The 18,922-nt window shown below is 42.1% G+C and overlaps 1 protein-coding gene across 1 annotated transcript; it reads left to right on the top strand.

Annotated features, from left to right (window-relative positions):
* The first annotated feature begins 1,617 nt into the window (after nucleotides 1-1,617).
* On the top strand, nucleotides 1,618-14,435 carry peli2 (pellino E3 ubiquitin protein ligase family member 2). The gene is made up of 6 exons (XM_058615353.1): nucleotides 1,618-1,936; nucleotides 6,827-6,956; nucleotides 9,498-9,599; nucleotides 10,027-10,224; nucleotides 10,331-10,519; nucleotides 11,302-14,435. The coding sequence occupies exons 1-6, from the start codon at nucleotides 1,860-1,862 to the stop codon at nucleotides 11,878-11,880; spliced, it is 1,275 nt and encodes a 424-aa protein (XP_058471336.1). The 5' UTR covers nucleotides 1,618-1,859; the 3' UTR covers nucleotides 11,881-14,435.
* The last annotated feature ends 4,487 nt before the right edge of the window (nucleotides 14,436-18,922 follow it).

The raw sequence follows: 18,922 nt of genomic DNA, 5'->3' as shown, positions 1-18,922 counted from the left end.
TTCTGATTTGGCCATTTATAAAATAAAACTGACTTGACACTAGATTCAGCGCAACTTCAACAGAGCTGCCGACTCCCTGCATCTGCTCTCCATCAGTGTGGTATGTGCTAGAAAGTCTTTGATCCCCACCCCCAACTCCACTGTGTGTGTGTGTGTGTGTGTGTGTATGTATGTGCATACAGAAGGGTGAGTTAAACAGACAGAGAAGACTGCAGTACTTCCACGAACAATGCCCAGTGGATAAAAGCAAAGCGGAAAGAGACAATGACACAAAAGAGTCGTAAACATTCATTATACCCACACCTTTAAGGGCAGCCCCTGGGCCTGCAGTTAAAGGCCTAATGCAGCTTAATCCGTCTACATAACTGCTGAAGATGCTGTAGTTCATTCCTCTGTACTATTAATGGATGAGTATGTGCCGCTATTTATGAGCAGGACCAACAAATGCCATGGATTAATCTGAGTTGTATTGGTTGCTATTTGGGGGCAGTGTTTCCACTTATTGCCCTGCAGAGTTTACATTATGGTACCCTGGGCCCCAGCGACTCTACCACCTTTTGTTTTTATGTCAGGTCTTATTGCACTTTGAAACTGAACACCAGTTCAAACAGAGGGCCGTAATTGCAGAGGCAGCGGGACCACTGAAGGGGCCAGAGCCGGTGAGGGCACCTCCAGCTATGTAGACTCCTGTGAAAACAAGACAGAGGCAATAAAGTGTTGATGAGACTGCCAGACAAAAGCAGAGAAGTGGCACATTTACCAGAAAGGCGTGAGAACAACGGCACATGTGGGATACTTGGAGTTAAGAAGGTGTGGACATTTGGTTTCATTAGAAAGTCACTCCAAGAGGAAACTAAATAATTACTGGGAGTATTTATTATAATATTGTTTTTCTTTCACATTGTAATGCCACCATATCAACAATAAGATAATGCATCTGTAAGCTTGTAAACAACTTGATCATAAAAGGAAAGAAGAAAAACATGAGCAACTGCAGTGAAGTCATAATCAAATAAAACATTTAAAAGGGCTCAGGGAGGCACCAAGAAAATAAGCAAATCTCATTTTCCCCCATACTTTCACTCATCAAATTATCTCAGCCAGGAAATGTACAAGGATGGTTATTTTCACCATGTGTTTACCACCATTACTGCCACACCATCTGTGTAACTTTACAAAACTGTGCTTTTCTATTTTATGAAGTAGAGATTTTTTACCTTGTACATGTATGTATTTGGGGAGCATGCCACTGTGAAATGTTGTTATTGTTCCATTATTTGGTAAATGGAAGCTTTGAAAACATTTCAGGAAACGCATGATTCCTTTAAGAATTCCCAGATTGTACTCTTTGTTTACATAACACAAGGCGCGATCCATGTACTGCGTGAGGTGAGGCGGAGGCAAAGTTGTACTCGCACTTCGGCTAGTTTTCTTCACTAAGTAATAACGCACACACACAATATACAACGTATATGACTACGAACTACTTAATGTGACTATTAAAAAACAATTTAGTCCAAAACACAGATGTTAACGTTCGATTCGGAAAGACACTGCACCCCCCGCAGAAAGTAAAGAACGGGCACATGGTACATTCCAGCCCTGCTCCTTGCTGTTTTCGTATGTGCTTCAGAGCGGAGTTAACCGCCAAGTAAGTTACATTTTGCCATGTCATAACTGAGGAGTTGAAGCACAGTTTACGAGTAGAATAGTGGCATTTTTTTTAATTTTTAGATTCAAATGTCGTTGGATATGCGCTCTGAAATGAGAGCGTGTTGTGTTTTCGAAGGGAATTCCTTGTGACTTTTTTGAGCCGCTGTTATTATCACTGTAAAGCTAACGTTACACAGCGAAGCCTCATGTTTTCGTCAAGCCAGGAGGAGCACTGCGCCCCGTCCAAAGACCCAGTGAAATACGGAGAGCTCGTGGTGTTGGGGTAAGTACAACCGTTGTGGTATTGCGTTTTTTTTATGGCTGGGGGGGGTATTTGCTTTTACCGTGTGGACACCCCATCCACAGTGGACGGGAAAGCTAAGTGTGAATCATGAGGAAGTTTCTCAACAAGGCTCTCGCGTAGCTAACTTGGCCACGCCACTGCGACTTCTCAATTCAAAAATGTACACGTATATAAAGAGAACGTCGCACCGCTTTATTACGTAGATATACGTTGTGTGAAATGCACGTTACTCCACAAATCATACACGTGCTCATTCCGGGACTACGTACTTTTTCCGTGTTGATGGCGATGCTTCGTGACCTACCAACAACAGTCTCACTGTAGCTACGACACACGCACATTTGTCCATTTTAACATTCAGGGCAACTTTGTGAAATCGGTTGAAATAAACCTCATGCTCAACACAAACTCTGACCGGGGCGCTACCTCCCACATTAAAGTTGGATTGGTGGAGTTTGAGGAATTCGGAAGTGGTAAGGGTCCCCTCCCCCAGCCCCCGGCTTCTTCCCATTCTTTTTTAACACTACCTGTAGCTCAGCACACACGACTTTACATCTGCACACCATGACAACTATAACCTATGTTGTGGTGAAATCACAGTCTTAAATCTGCTGGTCACATGGACTTTTACTGTGTTGGAAAAAAATCCATTTAAATTATGTTTTTGTGATGTGATACACTAAATATTCTATAATAATTATTGAAACTATATGAAAGTGTTAATATGACTACTTTACAAATCTATCTGCACTGAAATGTACTGAAATTCTGTACCATCAACCTGCTTCAGGACAACAGATGTAAATTAGGTATTGTCAAAATTCTTGATGATGATAATGCTTATTATTGTGTAATGTCCCTGTTCTTACTCAGTCAATCTGTTATTGGTAGGGATGGGATTCGATATTGGTCAGTATCGGTCCGATACTGGTCAAAATCACTGGATTCAATATCGGACATATAAAAAAGTAAAATCCGATACAATTCAAAAAGCCATGTCATAAGAAAAGAATAATTATGTATTGTATGATGATAATGGGGGCGGGACTAGATAAGTTTTGCTTATCCCACTTTCCCTTTCGGTTATGTGTATTGTGTGAACTACACTGATGTGTGATGAGTGATCTAAATGTCATGACCTAAATAAGTAAATAAATAAAGCCTATGTGCTTCACCATGCACAGGCTGTAAAAAATGTAATAAATCTCGAAGAGCATTTTATTTGAGTCATGTTTGGGCTGTTTATTTCTTCTTTTTGTAGGAACAATATTCATTACACAGTTGGAGAATTGTGTCTTTGAAATGACTCAGCACAAAATGTGTTCATATACAGTCATATACAGTCTAAAATGACTGTATCAGACTAATAACAGTTGGTATAAATACTTGAATATCGGACACAAAAAGTGGTATCGTCCCATCCCTAGTTATTGGCTAATTAAGTTAAACCAAAGTTTAAATTCATCCCATAACACGTGATCATATGTTTATAGACCAAATGTAATAAGTTACATTATAAATTGTTTGATAAAGACTATCAAATCAATCCTGCAGCACAGTACACATTGGCTTAAAAGTTCTTTTGCGTGATTATTTTCTATTTATTTTTGACGTTGTATATGTGTGTTTGTTTAATGTTAAATTGCCTCCATCAAGTACTGTGCTCTCACTTATTATATATTGTTTATTGTCTGACAGTAGTGATGGCACTATACAACCTCTGTCTGAGACAGAAAGCTCTTTGTGGGTGAGATTTCTGTTTCAACTGACACTTATGGATAATTTATTTGTGGGGTTTCTTTTATCTTTGGATGGCCTTGTTTCTATCAGAAAAAAACTGTCTGTAGTTTTTGTCAGAACGATGACTTCATATCGCTTGTTGTGAGGGCTAAGAGTTTTTAACCACAAAAGAAAATCATATTCATAATTGATCATTCTCTGTTGTTTCCAGGGCTTCTTTAGACTGACCTCTTAAGTCTGTACAGGATGTTTTATATTATTTAGAATTTACAGCAGGGTTTCAGCAGTTTGGCCATTGGCACTTTCAACCAAACGGAACACAAAAAGCAAAAATGCAGTCTCACCCTGCCACTGAGAAAATACGGTGTGGCCTTTTCTTTGTTTATGTCAGACTCAGAATTATTCCCAAAATTCCCCACTATTGTGGTTTTCTCCTTCTGCTCAATAAACTGTTGCCAGTTATTATTGTAAACCGTCATGTTTTTATTGATAAACTGTCAAAGGCAGCAGCTGCAACACATCATTAAAAACACCTGCCGTGTCATCAGTGATTGCAGTTGAAATTGAAACTCCTTTGAAAGTTATGAGATCTTCAGATGAAATATTTCTTTTCGTGTTTGTTGAATGCATTTGAAATGGGATGCTTATGAAGATCATACATAGACCATAGTAGTATGTGGTTTTGTCCCTTGCCCTCCAACCATACTCATACACTCACTGCTTATGACGAAAGACAGAAAAGTGCTGACTGCTTATTACCCCAGGCTGAACATGTGGCATGTTTAAAGCTGATGCTTTTGTGTTCTCTCTCTCGGCATTAAAGCACATATTTGAATCAGATGTGATGGGTGTATAATCGCTGCCATGTCATCACAACCCATTGATAAAACTGATGGGAGACAAGATAGCTAACAGCTTGGAACAAAGCTTGTTTGAGCAGCAGTTTCCTCAGTGGTTTGTTGCCATGACCGAGGTGGCTCTTATTACTTGCATGGCTGCCCCCATCTCTCTCTCTCTCACTCTCTCTCTTTTTCTTTTTTTTTAATTGAGCATAACCAAACTGACATCCTTCATTTACAAATATCAAACATCATTAACAAATAGTGACGGAAATAATTAAATCCAATGACTTTTCTGATGAAAAAGAAAAATATATGTATGTAATGTGCTGCCCCCATGTCTGTCTGCCTGGATGGATTGGTTTGGTGCTGGGCAGTGAAGGGGGTTGGGGGGATGGGGGGATGGGGGATGTCTGTGTGGGTATCTTGGAAATGAAAGGATGGATTGATCAGGATCCAGCCTTTGCCTCTCTTAAGCTTTCTCTGTCCATTGTAGCTGGGAGACTGGGCCTATTGATATTGATCGTCTCCCTCAAGAAACACTCAGTAAAGGAAGTTTACAAATCAACTTTGGAAGGAACTTTGAAACGTTTAGTACAAGCTGGCACTGGTTTTTGAGATGTGTTGCCTCTTTTATTCTTGCCAGGACCCAAGAGAAGAGAGTTTAAATTGTGTATCACAAGGTCAAAATAGGTCAGATAGATACTTGGGGCTGTGGTAGCTTAAATCTGAGTCAGATTTGATCTTCACCATTCTCTGTGACCTCTGTCTACTCTTCCCTTTACATAATGCTAATAAGCATTGCAACAACTTCATATATCTCTTCCCCATTCATGTTAGCTTAGCATAAGAAATGGAAGGTGCTCTTGGCTTCATAATTACATGAGTCTTCTTATCCTTGGAGGAAATCTGCTGTCTTTCTGGTACAGGAGGTCAAACATGGAAAGTGGTCAGTTATTTGGAGTGCAGCATTACAGATGAAAGACCCTGTCCAATGCCTGAATATTGATCCTTAAAGTAATAATGAATACTGGTTGCTTTGCTTGGAGGTCCACAGTTATTTTCCTCCAGGACATAGTCATGAATACACCCCAGAGTAGATCCTATTTAAAAAAAAAAAAAAACACAAACAAGGCAACAATGTAAGATTTGTAGGTGATGCTATAAAACATTGAAACAAAAGTTATCTTCCTCCCTCCTGCTGTCAGTATATTATTTGGAGTTCTGTCCAGCGTATCATCTAGAGCTTCTCCATCTCCCTGCGGGTGGCTTGTCCTACAGGCCAGCTTTGCACTGTGCTGACTGGGACCATGTGTTTTGATGCCTGGCCAGCCGTGTGGAGACATGGGACAGGTGGACGAGCTTGGGAGGGATGTAGGGAGGAGCAGGAGGAGACTCTTGTTCCATTTGGGTAGCAACAAGGAATAGAAATACCAGATTGAGTAGAGGTTAGTATAGCCGATTCCCATCATGAAATGCACTGGAATGAAAAGTTCAGCCTTTCAAAAGAGTTATTCCTGCTGCGTTAAGTGTCTGTTTAGCACACTGTGGTTTCATGTTAGTGTATGACAGAAGGTCTGTGTGTTGGATAAGAGTAGAGCATGGGGCGTCCCAGCTGGAGGAACCAGCCGGTGGAAGGGGAGAGGGCCAGTTCTACCGGAAGGGGCGGCTTCATTCACAAGGACCAGACTAGGCTTGGTGCCCCTCAGCAGACTGAAGGGGGAAAAACTAGAATCTAGCAGGGAGCCGGGTAAACAATTCATAGATGCTTCCCTGATTGTGCTGAGGCTTTGAAAGTGATATCTTGGAGCTTTCTGGATTGGCATAAAAAAATAATTTAAGGGAGAATGTGCTGTTCGCTGTGTGAGACGGTTCTCCACACGGACTATGCATAACCAAAGTGATGGAGGACCCGATGTGCATCTTAAAATCTGTTCCTGCCCGGGACAAAGAGCAGCAGAACAGCTGCAGTTTACACAAAGCTGGCTCACTGAAATCATAAGCACCAGAGCGCATTATGTAACTAGAGACATTACACAAGGTAACACTTAAATTGCTAATAGGGTGCGTTTGACTGCCAGTGATGTAATGTGTGGCAAAAGCTCCTTTTCAAAATGCAGTAATGTTTAGAATTCCCTGTGTTGACTGATTTTATTATTACAAGGCATTTACCTGTTAATCTCCTTAGACGCATCTTTTAAGATAACTGTCTTCATTTTCCTTAAAAAAAATAAAGTTAACCGTGGATTTTTGGTCTTTTCTTTCCTCCCCACCCCCCCTTCTGTGACAGGTACAATGGCTCTCTGCCCAATGGAGATCGGGGTAGACGGAAAAGCAGATTTGCGCTATACAGGAGGACCAAAGCCAATGGTGTTAAGCCGAGCACTGTGCACATCCTCAACACACCCCAGGCCAGCAAGGTACACAACAGATCAAAACTGAATGTCTGATATAATGAAGAGACTCTCATTAAGGGAATTTAACAGATTTCTGTTTTTCTTTAATGTAAAGTATATTTTATATAAACATAAGTACTCTCAATGGTCCAAGAAAGAAAGAAAAAAGGAATATACCCATAAAAGGGTTGGTATAAGTGTATTATCACTTAAAAAGTAAAAAAGTTTGTTTTTTGTAGCCTTAGCCCACGCCAGTTATTTATATTCAAGTCAAGGGCTTTGCTTTAGGGAAACCACCATCTTGTGCTGTGTTTCTACAGCAGCCTTAAACAAATGTCTTAGGAAATGGAGGGGTTTAGTGGAAGGGTCCTCTCTTAATGAGAGTCTCATTAAAAATCACTACTTCTCTTAAATGGAGAGCAATTTGTAATCTTGATAACTATGTGAATAAAAAACTATCTGTCTGGTTTTATATCTTGAAAAACAAAACGGCACCATGATGTATTCTTTGTAATAATGTCATGAGCGTATGGAAAATGCAGTAAGCCTCTTTGCATTGCTGTTGGCAGACCCTAATGTTGACATTTTCAGTACAATAACTGTAGATCCCAGCTGGGCCCCACAGTGCCTGGCTAAAACTGCCCTATCCAGTACAACATGTCTGCCTTCATGCATTCCTGCCTTTGGTTCTCATGCAAAACTGCTAAACAAGCATTAGGATTTGCTTACCTCTGCACCTCCAGGAGGCCAATGTTTCAGGCACCGGTTGGGAGTTTAGCTTGCTGGCCAAGGCCCTGTGGTTCAGGTTACTCTCACCTTGTGGAACTTGACTCCTGATATTTGCTTGGAGGTTGTTTTTTTTTTTTACCGGTGACTGGGGCTTTTACATTACGTTATAGTTAGAATGGAATGTCCCCGCGACACTTTATTACAACTCTGCTGAAGCGTAAACATTGCAGAGTTACTAACAGACTGTTGTTCAAAGATGATGGTAACCACCGTAACCGTCTTCTCTTTTCACCGCTCTTCCTCAACTGTCACGCTGCTGCCTGGGATTAGGAGGGTGAACTGAGGAGGACGTTGTTGCCGTTTGCTAGCTTTCCTCTCCCAGCTGTACACATGCTCAAAAATAGCCATTCCTTGAGAGGAGAGCCTTCTTTTTTATATCCCATTCTACGGCAGCCTCTCCAAACATTCTCCCGTTGGAGCAGTCTTATACAACTTCATTGTGAATACTCTGTGGCTAAGAAGCTGAGAGGGAAATCTCACATGTCTGTGCACACCCTAGTGTTCGTGGATGATAATGAGGAGCTCCCACGATGCCGCTGCCAACTTCCTTTTCAAATCCCGTCCCCGCTTTCTCATCTGCCCACTTGATCTTAATTACTCAAATTATGCATGTGATTTTTTTTTTTTGTACTGGCTTTGTTTTGGGGGATGGTTGTGATTTTATTTTTAACTTCTCCAGCTCAGTGAGAGTGTGTATGACATTGTGGGGGCGTGGTGCCCATAAACACGTATCGTTCTGTGGGTAGTGTGTGTACCGGCTCCTTTTGGCTGTTGGAACAGGTGCAGCACCGTGCACCATTTGTTATGTTGCAGTGCGCCTGAGACGAGACTCCCATGTGCTGATGACATTTGTCACTGTCTGTCTGTGATGCTACAGCAGAATGTGGCAGTGCCGGTGACCCACTTTCTCTGTCACTCGTTCCCTCTGCACGTGACAAAAAGATGGAGTGTGGGGGGGGGGGGGGAGGGGGGGCAGCTGGTGTTTTGGAAATGGAATTTCCAGATTACAGTGGGATGAGGGTGACATGTGGAAAAGTGGTGACAGGAGCCTGGCCTGGTGGCTTTAACCCACACTTTCTTACACCAGTGGCTGGTGCCGCTCAAGTGGCAGAGGAACTCGGAGTAAACTGAGGCCAGTGGGCTTAACACAATTTCTTTACTCTACCGGAAAGTGTTTGTCTTACGATGATATTCTTTAAGAGACAACATAATAAGTCACAGGAGGTGTTTTTGCTTATGCTGTAGAAAACAGAAAACAGTTTCAACTTCTTCTTAACCTGCTATTTCTCAGTTTCTACCACTGAGAAGAGTCTCACTGTACAGCTGTTCAGTGACAATATAGTAGACGTTCTATTTTTATATATTGTGTTTAACTTAAGATTTAGTTGTTCTTGCACAATTTAAGATTAACATGATTAAATATAGACGGATATCTTAATATAGGCTGTTGACTCTTAGGATGACTGCGAGGTGTTGATGACTCATCAAATGAGTGTCACGCACTTTAGTCGAGTTGGATTTTCCCTGATCTTTGCTTTAATGTCGGCAGTGATGCAGCGATTGCATAAGGCCCATTGGGTTGAGTAGTTTCTGTTTTCTGTTTCTGAACCTGTGACACATCCGCGTGTCAAAGCCACACACCAAGACATCAAAAGATTTTCTCCTGACTCCACTGTGACGCAGAACAAGAAAACACTCGCTAATACTTGAGTCATGGAAATGATATGATAGGTGTGTGTGTGTGTGTGTATAATATGTATGTTTGTTCTTTTGAAGGCTGTGAACTGTAAAGGCCAACACAGCATCTCCTACACACTGTCCAGGAACCAGACGGTCGTGGTGGAGTACAGCCATGATAAAGATACAGACATGTTTCAGGTAAGGTCTCCCTGCATTTGCAGTTTTTTTTTTATCTATTCCTGTCAAATATAGGCACACACATTTCCCTTAACACTTAGAAATATAAACAATACACAGTAAATGGCTCTGTTACATGTGAATTACATTAAAAAATTATGACTTTCAGTCAATATGAGATTAAACTTGTTTCCCCCTCAGAGATGTACTGATATTATAACATGTTGCTGTACAGAGCTTTGTATGCACCCCAGTGTTTGTGTCCCTGCACACGGCCTCCATTGTAGCTTCTTTCAAATGTCATAAGGCTTTAACTGCCTGTTGGCATACACCGGTAAGAGGTCAATGTGCAGGGAATTAAAGCGTCCACATTCATACTAGAATATATAATATAAGTGTTCGCGAGAAACCACATAACTGATAGTAATGATTGACGTTTTGTGTTTAGATTGGGCGTTCCACAGAGAGTCCCATAGACTTTGTGGTGACGGACACCGTAGCAGGAGGCCACGAGGGAGAGGAGACTCCCATCACGCAGAGCACCATCTCCCGCTTCGCCTGCCGAGTTGTCTGTGAGCGTAACCCCCCCTTCACCGCCCGCATCTATGCAGCTGGATTTGACTCCTCAAAAAACATCTTTCTTGGGGTAATTACTGGTTAGAATCTTTATGTGCGCTGCTGTTTTCTTTCTTGTATGCAGATAACACAAGTTTGCGTCCGCTTGCGTCGCCGTCTGCTGCTTTTTCCTACAGGAAAAAGCTGCGAAATGGAAAAACCCAGATGGTCACATGGACGGCCTGACGACAAATGGAGTCCTGGTCATGCACCCCCGGGGTGGATTCACAGAAGAGTCCAAGCCCGGCGTATGGAGAGAGATCTCCGTTTGTGGAGATGTTTACACACTGAGAGAGACCCGCTCTGCACAGACCCCAGGGAAACTGGTCAGTGTCTTCAATTATACACACTCGCATAAACAGCCGATTTAAGTGTCACTGTGATTTAGTGTAAATACCGTAAAAGGGGCTATATCTAAGATATGTAATTATGTTACTGTTTATCATGGGTCCTGCAGTGTGTTGCTCCATCCTCCCCAGACTCATGGGTTGCCAGGTAGTTACCAAAAGAAGGAAACACGTCGCTGTACTTGTAGTCTGTGTTATGTTGTGTTCCTGCACATATTTCTACGCACTTTTTTAAAATTTTTGTAAATTTAAATAGTGAATATACCGGCTTTACTCCTGTTATCAGTTTTCTTAATGTCTGATGCCATACCGTAGTCATTCATGACACAATTAGAGTTGCAACTAACGATTATTTTCATAATTGATTAATCTGTCGATTATTTTATAGCTTCACTCATGACACAGAACATTTATTTTCTCGATTAATCGTTTGGTGTTCGTCAAACCTGGAAATGATGATGTTCTCAAATGTCTTGTTTTGTCCACAAACCAAAATTATTGACTTTGAATGATTTCTTTGTTATCCAGAGCAAAGAAATGAAGAAAATAATCACATTTAAGAAGCGTAAACAAGAAAAAGTCTTCAAACCGATTATTCGATTATCAAAATAGCTGTCGATTAATTTAGTAATCGATTAATCGTTTCAGCTCTAGACACAATACAATACATTCCTTTAATGTACATTTAAGGTTGAATAAATGTGAGCGTTAGTCCTTTTTTTAAACTAAACTAAATGTGTCCGCTACATCACCCTCTGCAGGTGGACAATGAGAGTAATATACTGCAGGATGGCTCCCTGGTGGATCTTTGTGGAGCTACTTTGCTGTGGCGTACAGCAGAGGGCCTGTTCCACACTCCCACCCAAAAGCACCTGGAGGCTCTCAGGCAGGAGATCAACGCAGCACGGCCCCAGTGCCCGGTTGGTCTCAACACTCTGGCTTTCCCCAGCATGCAGCGCACCCGCGCCCTCTCCTCCCTGGAGGAAAAACAGCCTTGGGTCTACTTGGCATGTGGCCACGTGCACGGGTACCACAACTGGGGCCACCGTTCAGAGCAGGAGGCCAACCCGGAGCGAGAGTGTCCCATGTGCCGCATGGTGGGGCCCTATGTGCCACTGTGGCTGGGCTGTGAGCCGGCCTTCTACGTGGACGCGGGTGCACCCACGCACGCGTTTGTGCCATGTGGACACGTGTGTTCAGAGAAATCTGTGAAGTACTGGGCGGACATCCCTCTGCCACACGGCACCCACGCTTTCCACGCCGCCTGCCCCTTCTGCGCCTCGCAGCTCAGCCTCACTAAGGGCTGCGCCAAGCTAATCTTCCAGGGCCCGGTGGACTGAGCCGTAGGTGCTGCTTCAGCAGAGAAGATGACATTGGGAATGTCACCATGCTGTGAAACCGTTCCGATTATTTTGTGCTTTCTTTTGTTCGTGTCAGCCAGCGGTGGAAAGGAGTAAGTCTTCTAAACCTCTGGTAATATATTATGGATTCTGCACAACACAGAGCCATTACACATTGTTCATGGCCTCTTGTGGGTGGCCAGTGGCCACCGTGGGATACAGAGATGTGGTGCGAGTCGGACCACAGATCCCCGGACTGAAATACTGTTTCCAGCTGTCCTTCCAAAACGACTGCTTTTAAAATGGCCCGAGCACTGGGCTCTTGAAACTACAATAGGTTTTCCACCAGTGTGCAGCAGGAATAGGGTGGAATCAACTGTTATGAATGTGAGTGAACCTGATCATAGTGAGCAGAGGTAGATGGGCCAGTTGACAGAGAAAACGGGGGAAGGGTCTGAGACAAAGTTTTTACAAAGCCTGACAGCTGGACTGTTGGCTGGATGCAAGACCAGAACAAATCTGGAGTCTAATTTTAATGGCAAAACATGTTAAGTGCTGCCCTATGACCCCCCCCCCCCCCCCTCAGCCTTAACCCTTAATCTAGACCATGCAGCTCCCCAAGAGTGGCTTCCGTTTGCTGAACAATCTGTCAGAGGGGGTATTTTTTCTTAACAGTGGACATATTTTTTCATGAATAAGAGAGCTATTTTGTTGAAGACAAAGACGGAGGCAATTTTACACACAGAGGACGTAAAGACACGTCAGCCCGCGACGGATTCTTCGCCACATTTTTATCTTGACAGAAGAGGTATTTTACTACACTGAGGCCCTTGTACTGTTTCATAATGCAAATGTTAATATATTTTTCTCCTGCGTAAATAATATTTGCGAGAATGTTTGAGTGAATGTGTGACTGTTTGTGTGTGTGTGGGGTGGACCATGTGGGTGCCCGCAAGCTTTTTATTTGAAATGATCTGAATCGTTTCCTCCTCCCCCCCCGATCCCGTCTCTATGATCTTGCCCACCACTCAAAAGAGAGAACACAGGAATTAAACCAAGCTAGTAGTGTTTGACAATGAATGTACTGAAACACGTCGGCTCGCCTCACTGGTGCTGCTTCAATCAGACAACTTGCTTTCTTAATGGCTGCACTGTTTAAAGTACAGGTGAGGCCTGTTTGGCAACATCCAGCGGACATAATCACGCCTGCTTGCAAGGCTGCTTGCTTGCTATGTGCTCGCCCTACACGTACTTTGTTCAGACTAGAGCTGCGACTAACAGTTCTTTTCATAATCGACGAGTCTGTCGATTATTTTCTCGATAAATCGATCCATCAAATATCAGAAAATCGGTGTTCGTCAAACCTGGACATGATGATGTTCTCAAATGTCCAAAATGATTGACTTTTAATGATTTTCTTTTTTATCCGGAGCAAAGAAATGAAGAAAATATTCACATTTAAGAAGCTTAAACAATCAGAGATATTGTTTTAATCATGAAAACAGCTTCAAAATTGATAAATCGATGATCAAAATAGCTGTCGATTAATAATCGATTCATCGTTCCAGCTCTAGTTCAGACATCACTGTCTTTAGCTTTATCTCATGCTAGGTGTGATCCAATGACCTGTAACACTCTTAAACCCCTGAACACAGATTATACCAAATATAAGGAGAGCCTGTTTTCTCTCCACATGCAAGACGTTAAACCCAAATTGCTGCTACGGTTTCCGAGCGTCGGCAGTTATGTGTTCCCGTCGAGGCCTACGCGCAGCAGCTCCATGGAAATAATGATATTATTATCATACATGTCGTTGTGTGCGAGTGAGTCCAGTTGTCAAAAAAAAAACAAAGTAGCAGGTAAATTGAACGGAAAGGATTCGAGGACAAATCTATGCATTATTCTGCGACATAAGCTTTTCACACTGTGCCCATATGTCTCGTGTATATATATCGTCAAAGGCGTCAGATCCTGACTCTAGTTTATCAAATGCAATAGGTTTGAGTTTTGAGTACGGTCACGTTTCTTATTCTAGCATTACAGTGTTCTTCGTTGGAGGTATCGCTGAGGGACAGAGTCCACCATGATTAAAGGCTCCTGGGGCAAAAAAGAGACGACATCTCAGCTGCAGTAGTGGACTGAAGGATTTTTTTTTTTTTCCGGTTTCTCCCCCAAGAGGAACAAACTCGGCATTCTTAAATATAGTATCGGCCGCATTGTGCTTCGCTCATGACACGGAACATTTCCGAAGTTGCTCGATGTCACGTACGAAGCCACATTACTGTACAGTAGCATTCCTTTTTTAAGACTTCCAGCTCCAACACTGTGCCCGTCGTTGCTTCAGACTGTGTTCTGTAACAGCTGCAGAGTAGCTGCCTCAAACATTCCTCCTTGGTAAACATGGGTGGGGCCCTCGGTTCACCCAAGGGCTTGTTCTATGATTTATTCTCCAACAGGAACTCTGTACACAAGCCATAGAACGCACTGATGCTCCATATGCCTCCTTTTTTTTTTTTTTTTCTGTGCAAAGAATTAAAATATTTTTTAAAAATGTGGTCGAGGGAGTTGTCGTCTATTGATTATGATCCATCATTTGTGAGCGTTTGCTGTGAATCTTCTGCCTTTTTGAAGTGCAGATGTCTGTGGTTCTCACAGAACCCGGCATATTATGCTGAGACACAGTTACACGTGCGTTTCATCACTCTATCTCCGAATGTTGATTATCACCATCAAACAATATTTCTCTCGCGATAAGGACTAATCATTTTCTTCAAGTTCCCTTTCTTCACATTTAAAAATGCTGAAATCTTATCAACTTCCTCTTCATATTTACCAGAGGAAGTGATTGCATGAGGTAACACAGTTCCTGGTTTTCTGGGCAGGACGTAGTTCCCATGTAAAGCCACAGGAGGGCACTACTTCCTCATCAATGCAGATGTTGGCACCATGGCAACTAAACCACAGAGCCTGCGAAACACAGGGCAAAGAAATTTAAAGTTGGCTTTTTATTCAAAAAAAAGGCCCCGAATATAAATAAATAAATTTTAATCAACATACGTTGAGTGATGTTAGTTGGCATCTCTGTGTGTATGTGCCTGGAAATGTGCAATTAGCTCATCAGGGAATGTATGTGGGCTATATAGTTTAGGTTTACTGATTAATCTAGTTCCTTTTTTGTCAAATTAATTACTCTGTTCCAAGAATTATTTCAGATTTAAATCCTGAAAGATGTGCACAGTTGTGAGCAATGTTTTTAGCTTTTATTTTTTTTTCCCCCCGCGCGTGCACAAGAATGTATACGATGATGCCATTTTTTTTTTCCCGCATGTGACTTCATCTCCTCTATAATCAGGGCACATGAAAGGGATTTAAATACATAACATGTCAGTTAGGCGTTGGAGAGGAATGGAGCTGTGGGATGCCGCGCTTCCTAATTAACATTTCTGCAGTAGATGTGAGATGGGGTTCATGTGTCTGCACACTTGCCTGTTTTCCTGAATGACAGAAAAGACACTGAAGGTGACAGCATGCTAATTTCCAGTTCGCTCAGTGGCTCCCCTGCCTTAAGCATGGCAGGGTTTGCAAATAAAGTGCAATGATACTTTCTTTTTCTTTTTTTCTTCGTCTTGAACCAGTGTAGAAAGTAACATTCATAGTTCTACACTCATGTGAGCCACAGCCATAAAACTTCATTCCACAGACGCAGAAATACCTCAATTTAGGGCCTGAGTCAAAAAAAAACAAACAAACTACATCCCATAATGCAACTCCATTACACTGTTGTTTACCCTGGGTGAGAGTGAGACTTTCAATAATTACCAGCATAGATGTTCTGTTATATGCATAATTGTAAGGGTGTAATAATAATCCCGAATTATCTGCAAAACAACAGCGTAAAAGCTGTGTTGCTGTGTGATCCAATATTTGCTCAGCTACTGTTGGCTTCAGTCTGCCCAATGAAACAAACACGGATACAATTGCATCATGGAGCCATCATGGACACATTATATTGGACCACAATGTGCAGGAGTTGACTGTGACCCCAGCTGCCACATAGTGAACGCTACCTACACGCGGCTGCATTTAACTGGTTCATTCTCGTGAAGTACCACAGGTGGCTGTGGGCCACACGCCAAGCTATCCCAGGCTGGCAAGGTGATATTTACCCCAATTATCCAACGTTGTGCCACTGAGGCAAATTATTATGCAGATCGTCATCTGTAAGTGGCAGATAGTGCTCTGCTCTTCAACAGCGCACACGATCGGGACGGCTTTTTTAATTATCCATGCCGCCTAATATTCAGCCTCGCGTTGGCTCCACCTTACTTTACACAGGTCGAAGGTCAAACACCATTGGCCATCCATTTCTACTGCTTTATCCTGCACTGTGCCAGTCTCAGCTGACATAGGGCGATAGGCGGGGTACACCCTGGACAGATCGCCAGTCCATCACAGGGACACATATAGAGACAAAACAACCATCCAATGTCCAATTACCCTAATCCCATAATCTGCATGTTTTTCAAATGTGGGAGGAAACCGGAGAACCCATGCACGGAGAGAACATGCAAACTCCATGCAGAAAGGCCCACGTTCTAATCCAGGTCTCAAACCCGGGTTTTCCTGCTGCACAGGCAAGAGTGCTAACCACTGCACCACGCGTGTGGCTCCTCAGTTTACAACATCACACATTCAATGCGGTTTGAAGAGGCTTATGATTATATCAGGGCTATTTATAGTTCCATAAACTCCAGTTTATTGCTTTCTCAATGAATAACAATTGAGTTGGCAAATAAAACACAGGCTAAAGAGGAGGGGATACAAATATTTTATTATTATTATTATTATTAGAGTGTGCAGTATGTATGAGGGGGGGAAAATAAGTTTAAAGCGTTAAATTCAAACACCAAAGTGGAGCAGAGTTGAACCCTTTGAACCCGTCACGCCCTCGTTCTCTCATCTTCTCTTATGGAGGGCACATGTGGCGTGTTGCCTACTCATCCAAACAAGGGGGCAAATTACTTTAATTATGGAGTAATTGCAGTCTTGTGTTAATTAAATCTTTATCAGTTTGAGTAAGTGGATTGTTCCCACATGGAGACCATGGGGCGATGTGCAGTCTTCCTCTCCCTCCTCCTTGCTCGGGCTACATTTTACTCACCCGTCTCACCCGTGCGCTCTCACGCTGAAATGACTGGGATTAGCGTCATTTGGAGGAAGGGTTGTTGTCGGCGGCCATGCTGCTTCTTAAACACGCCACAACAAAGATGACAGCACTGCGGCGAAGGGCCGTCCTCCACTGGAAGATGAGACAGAAGATTTATCTCAGGTTCCTGGCGTTTGACAAAATTGAATCCTCTCGTTTTAATTGCTCTCGACGAGGTGTGTGCGGCTGCAGGCGACGGAAAGCAAGGCCTCTCACTGTGTGTGTGTGTGTGTGTGTGTGTGTGTTGTCCCTTGTTCTCGACAGACCATTTTGTTCCATTGTGCAAAACTAAGGGGGCTGATTATGATTTGCTTTATCCTTGCCTTTATCTATCTTATTTGGAATCATTTAGATAGTCACATGTTACAAAAGGAACATCAGTCAGCCTTGTTATTATGTGTGTTTGAGTCCTATAATGAGAACAGGCTCACAGAGGAGAATTAATCTCACTGGTCCAAAGCCTCACCACATGCACATTTAATTGAAGAGACTAGAAAATTGGCTTGTTTTGTTGATCTTTAATGACCTCGCTTTATTTATTTATTTTTTTTTTTTTAACCTGTAGATCAGGGGTGTCAAACTCAAATGACCTGGGGGCCAATGAGCATCTAGTCTGGTCAAGAGGGGGCCGGTCTAGAGAAAAAAAGTGGGATATTCATTATAATGTTAGACAGAATTGCAAAGTAAAACGTGCTTGTTTTGTTATAAAATGATGTATACTTCACAATAAAAACACCAAAATGGAGAAATAAATAGAAAACTTGGCAAATAATGACGAGGATAACTGTAATTAAAACAGCTTAAATATATGTAAATTATGTTGAGTGTAATACATTTAATAAAGCAATGATTACAAAATGATTTTTGGATTGGATTGGATTGGATTGTATAATTTACATTTTTATCTGTCCAATATCCAATCTAGTGATTTTGACCGATATTGGACCAATACCGATTCCCATCCCTCATATTTTTTACAGTAAGAAGACGAAGTGGCATTTCTGCACAATATAAAGTAGTGGCCTAATCATGAACGGTCAAATTATATTATATAGGTCACAATGTTATGATCATTTTCACTGCTGCAGGGGTGTAATTTTAGTTCAGGGGTCAAATACATCGCACAATTTGATCTCAAGTGGGCCGGACTAGTAAAATAATAGCATAATAACCTAAAAACAACAAGAACTCTGAATTCCTTTGTTCTACATTCAATGTATGAAGTATCTAACATTTCTTGAGGAAAATAAGTGCAAATTTAACAATATTATGCCCTAATTTACCATTTACACATGTGCATTACAAACTATAAAGGCACAAACATTTAGTCCCAGGTATCTATGATTAGATTCTAATCATAATGGGAAATTTTAACAAATTCATCCTGCAGGTCGGATTGGACCCTCTGATGGGCCAATTCTGGACCGCGGGCCTTATGTTTGACACCGTCGTCTACTGTATTCTACATATGCAGCCTTGTGTATTCACATATTACAGTACTTGTTGTTTAAACCCTAATTAATGCCACTAATCAACCAGTCACCGCTTCACAAATAAACATAGACCGTTTATCTCTTAGCATTTACAGATAGTGAGTTTCAGCTCGTGGACGCTGTTTAGTGGGAGAAAAAAGAAATGTTTTTGGTAAAGATGAACGGGCGTAATATGGCTGTGAAGCAGATTCAAAAGGGCTTAAGTGGATTACACCTCATTTCAAGGATGTTTAAGGTAAGATTAAAACAGATATGCGGTATAAGAGAGGGGGGGGGGGGGAATACAAAATCAAATAGATTGAATTTCACTCGGTCGCATAAGCCACTTGTACATCACGCCCGG

Source organism: Solea solea, chromosome 18 (genome assembly GCF_958295425.1).
Source record: "Solea solea chromosome 18, fSolSol10.1, whole genome shotgun sequence".
NCBI classification, from domain to species: domain Eukaryota; kingdom Metazoa; phylum Chordata; class Actinopteri; order Pleuronectiformes; family Soleidae; genus Solea; species Solea solea.
This window is presented reverse-complemented; position numbering and strand designations above follow the sequence as displayed.

Excerpts from the sequence above, each read along its gene's own strand:
- peli2 (XM_058615353.1), top strand. The coding sequence starts at position 1,860 with ATGTTTTCGTCAAGCCAGGAGGAGCACTGCGCCCCGTCCAAAGACCCA. Across the intron at positions 6,957-9,497 it reads ACACACCCCAGGCCAGCAAG|GCTGTGAACTGTAAAGGCCA; the intron begins GTACACAACAGA and ends GTTCTTTTGAAG. Across the intron at positions 10,225-10,330 it reads CAAAAAACATCTTTCTTGGG|GAAAAAGCTGCGAAATGGAA; the intron begins GTAATTACTGGT and ends TTTTTCCTACAG.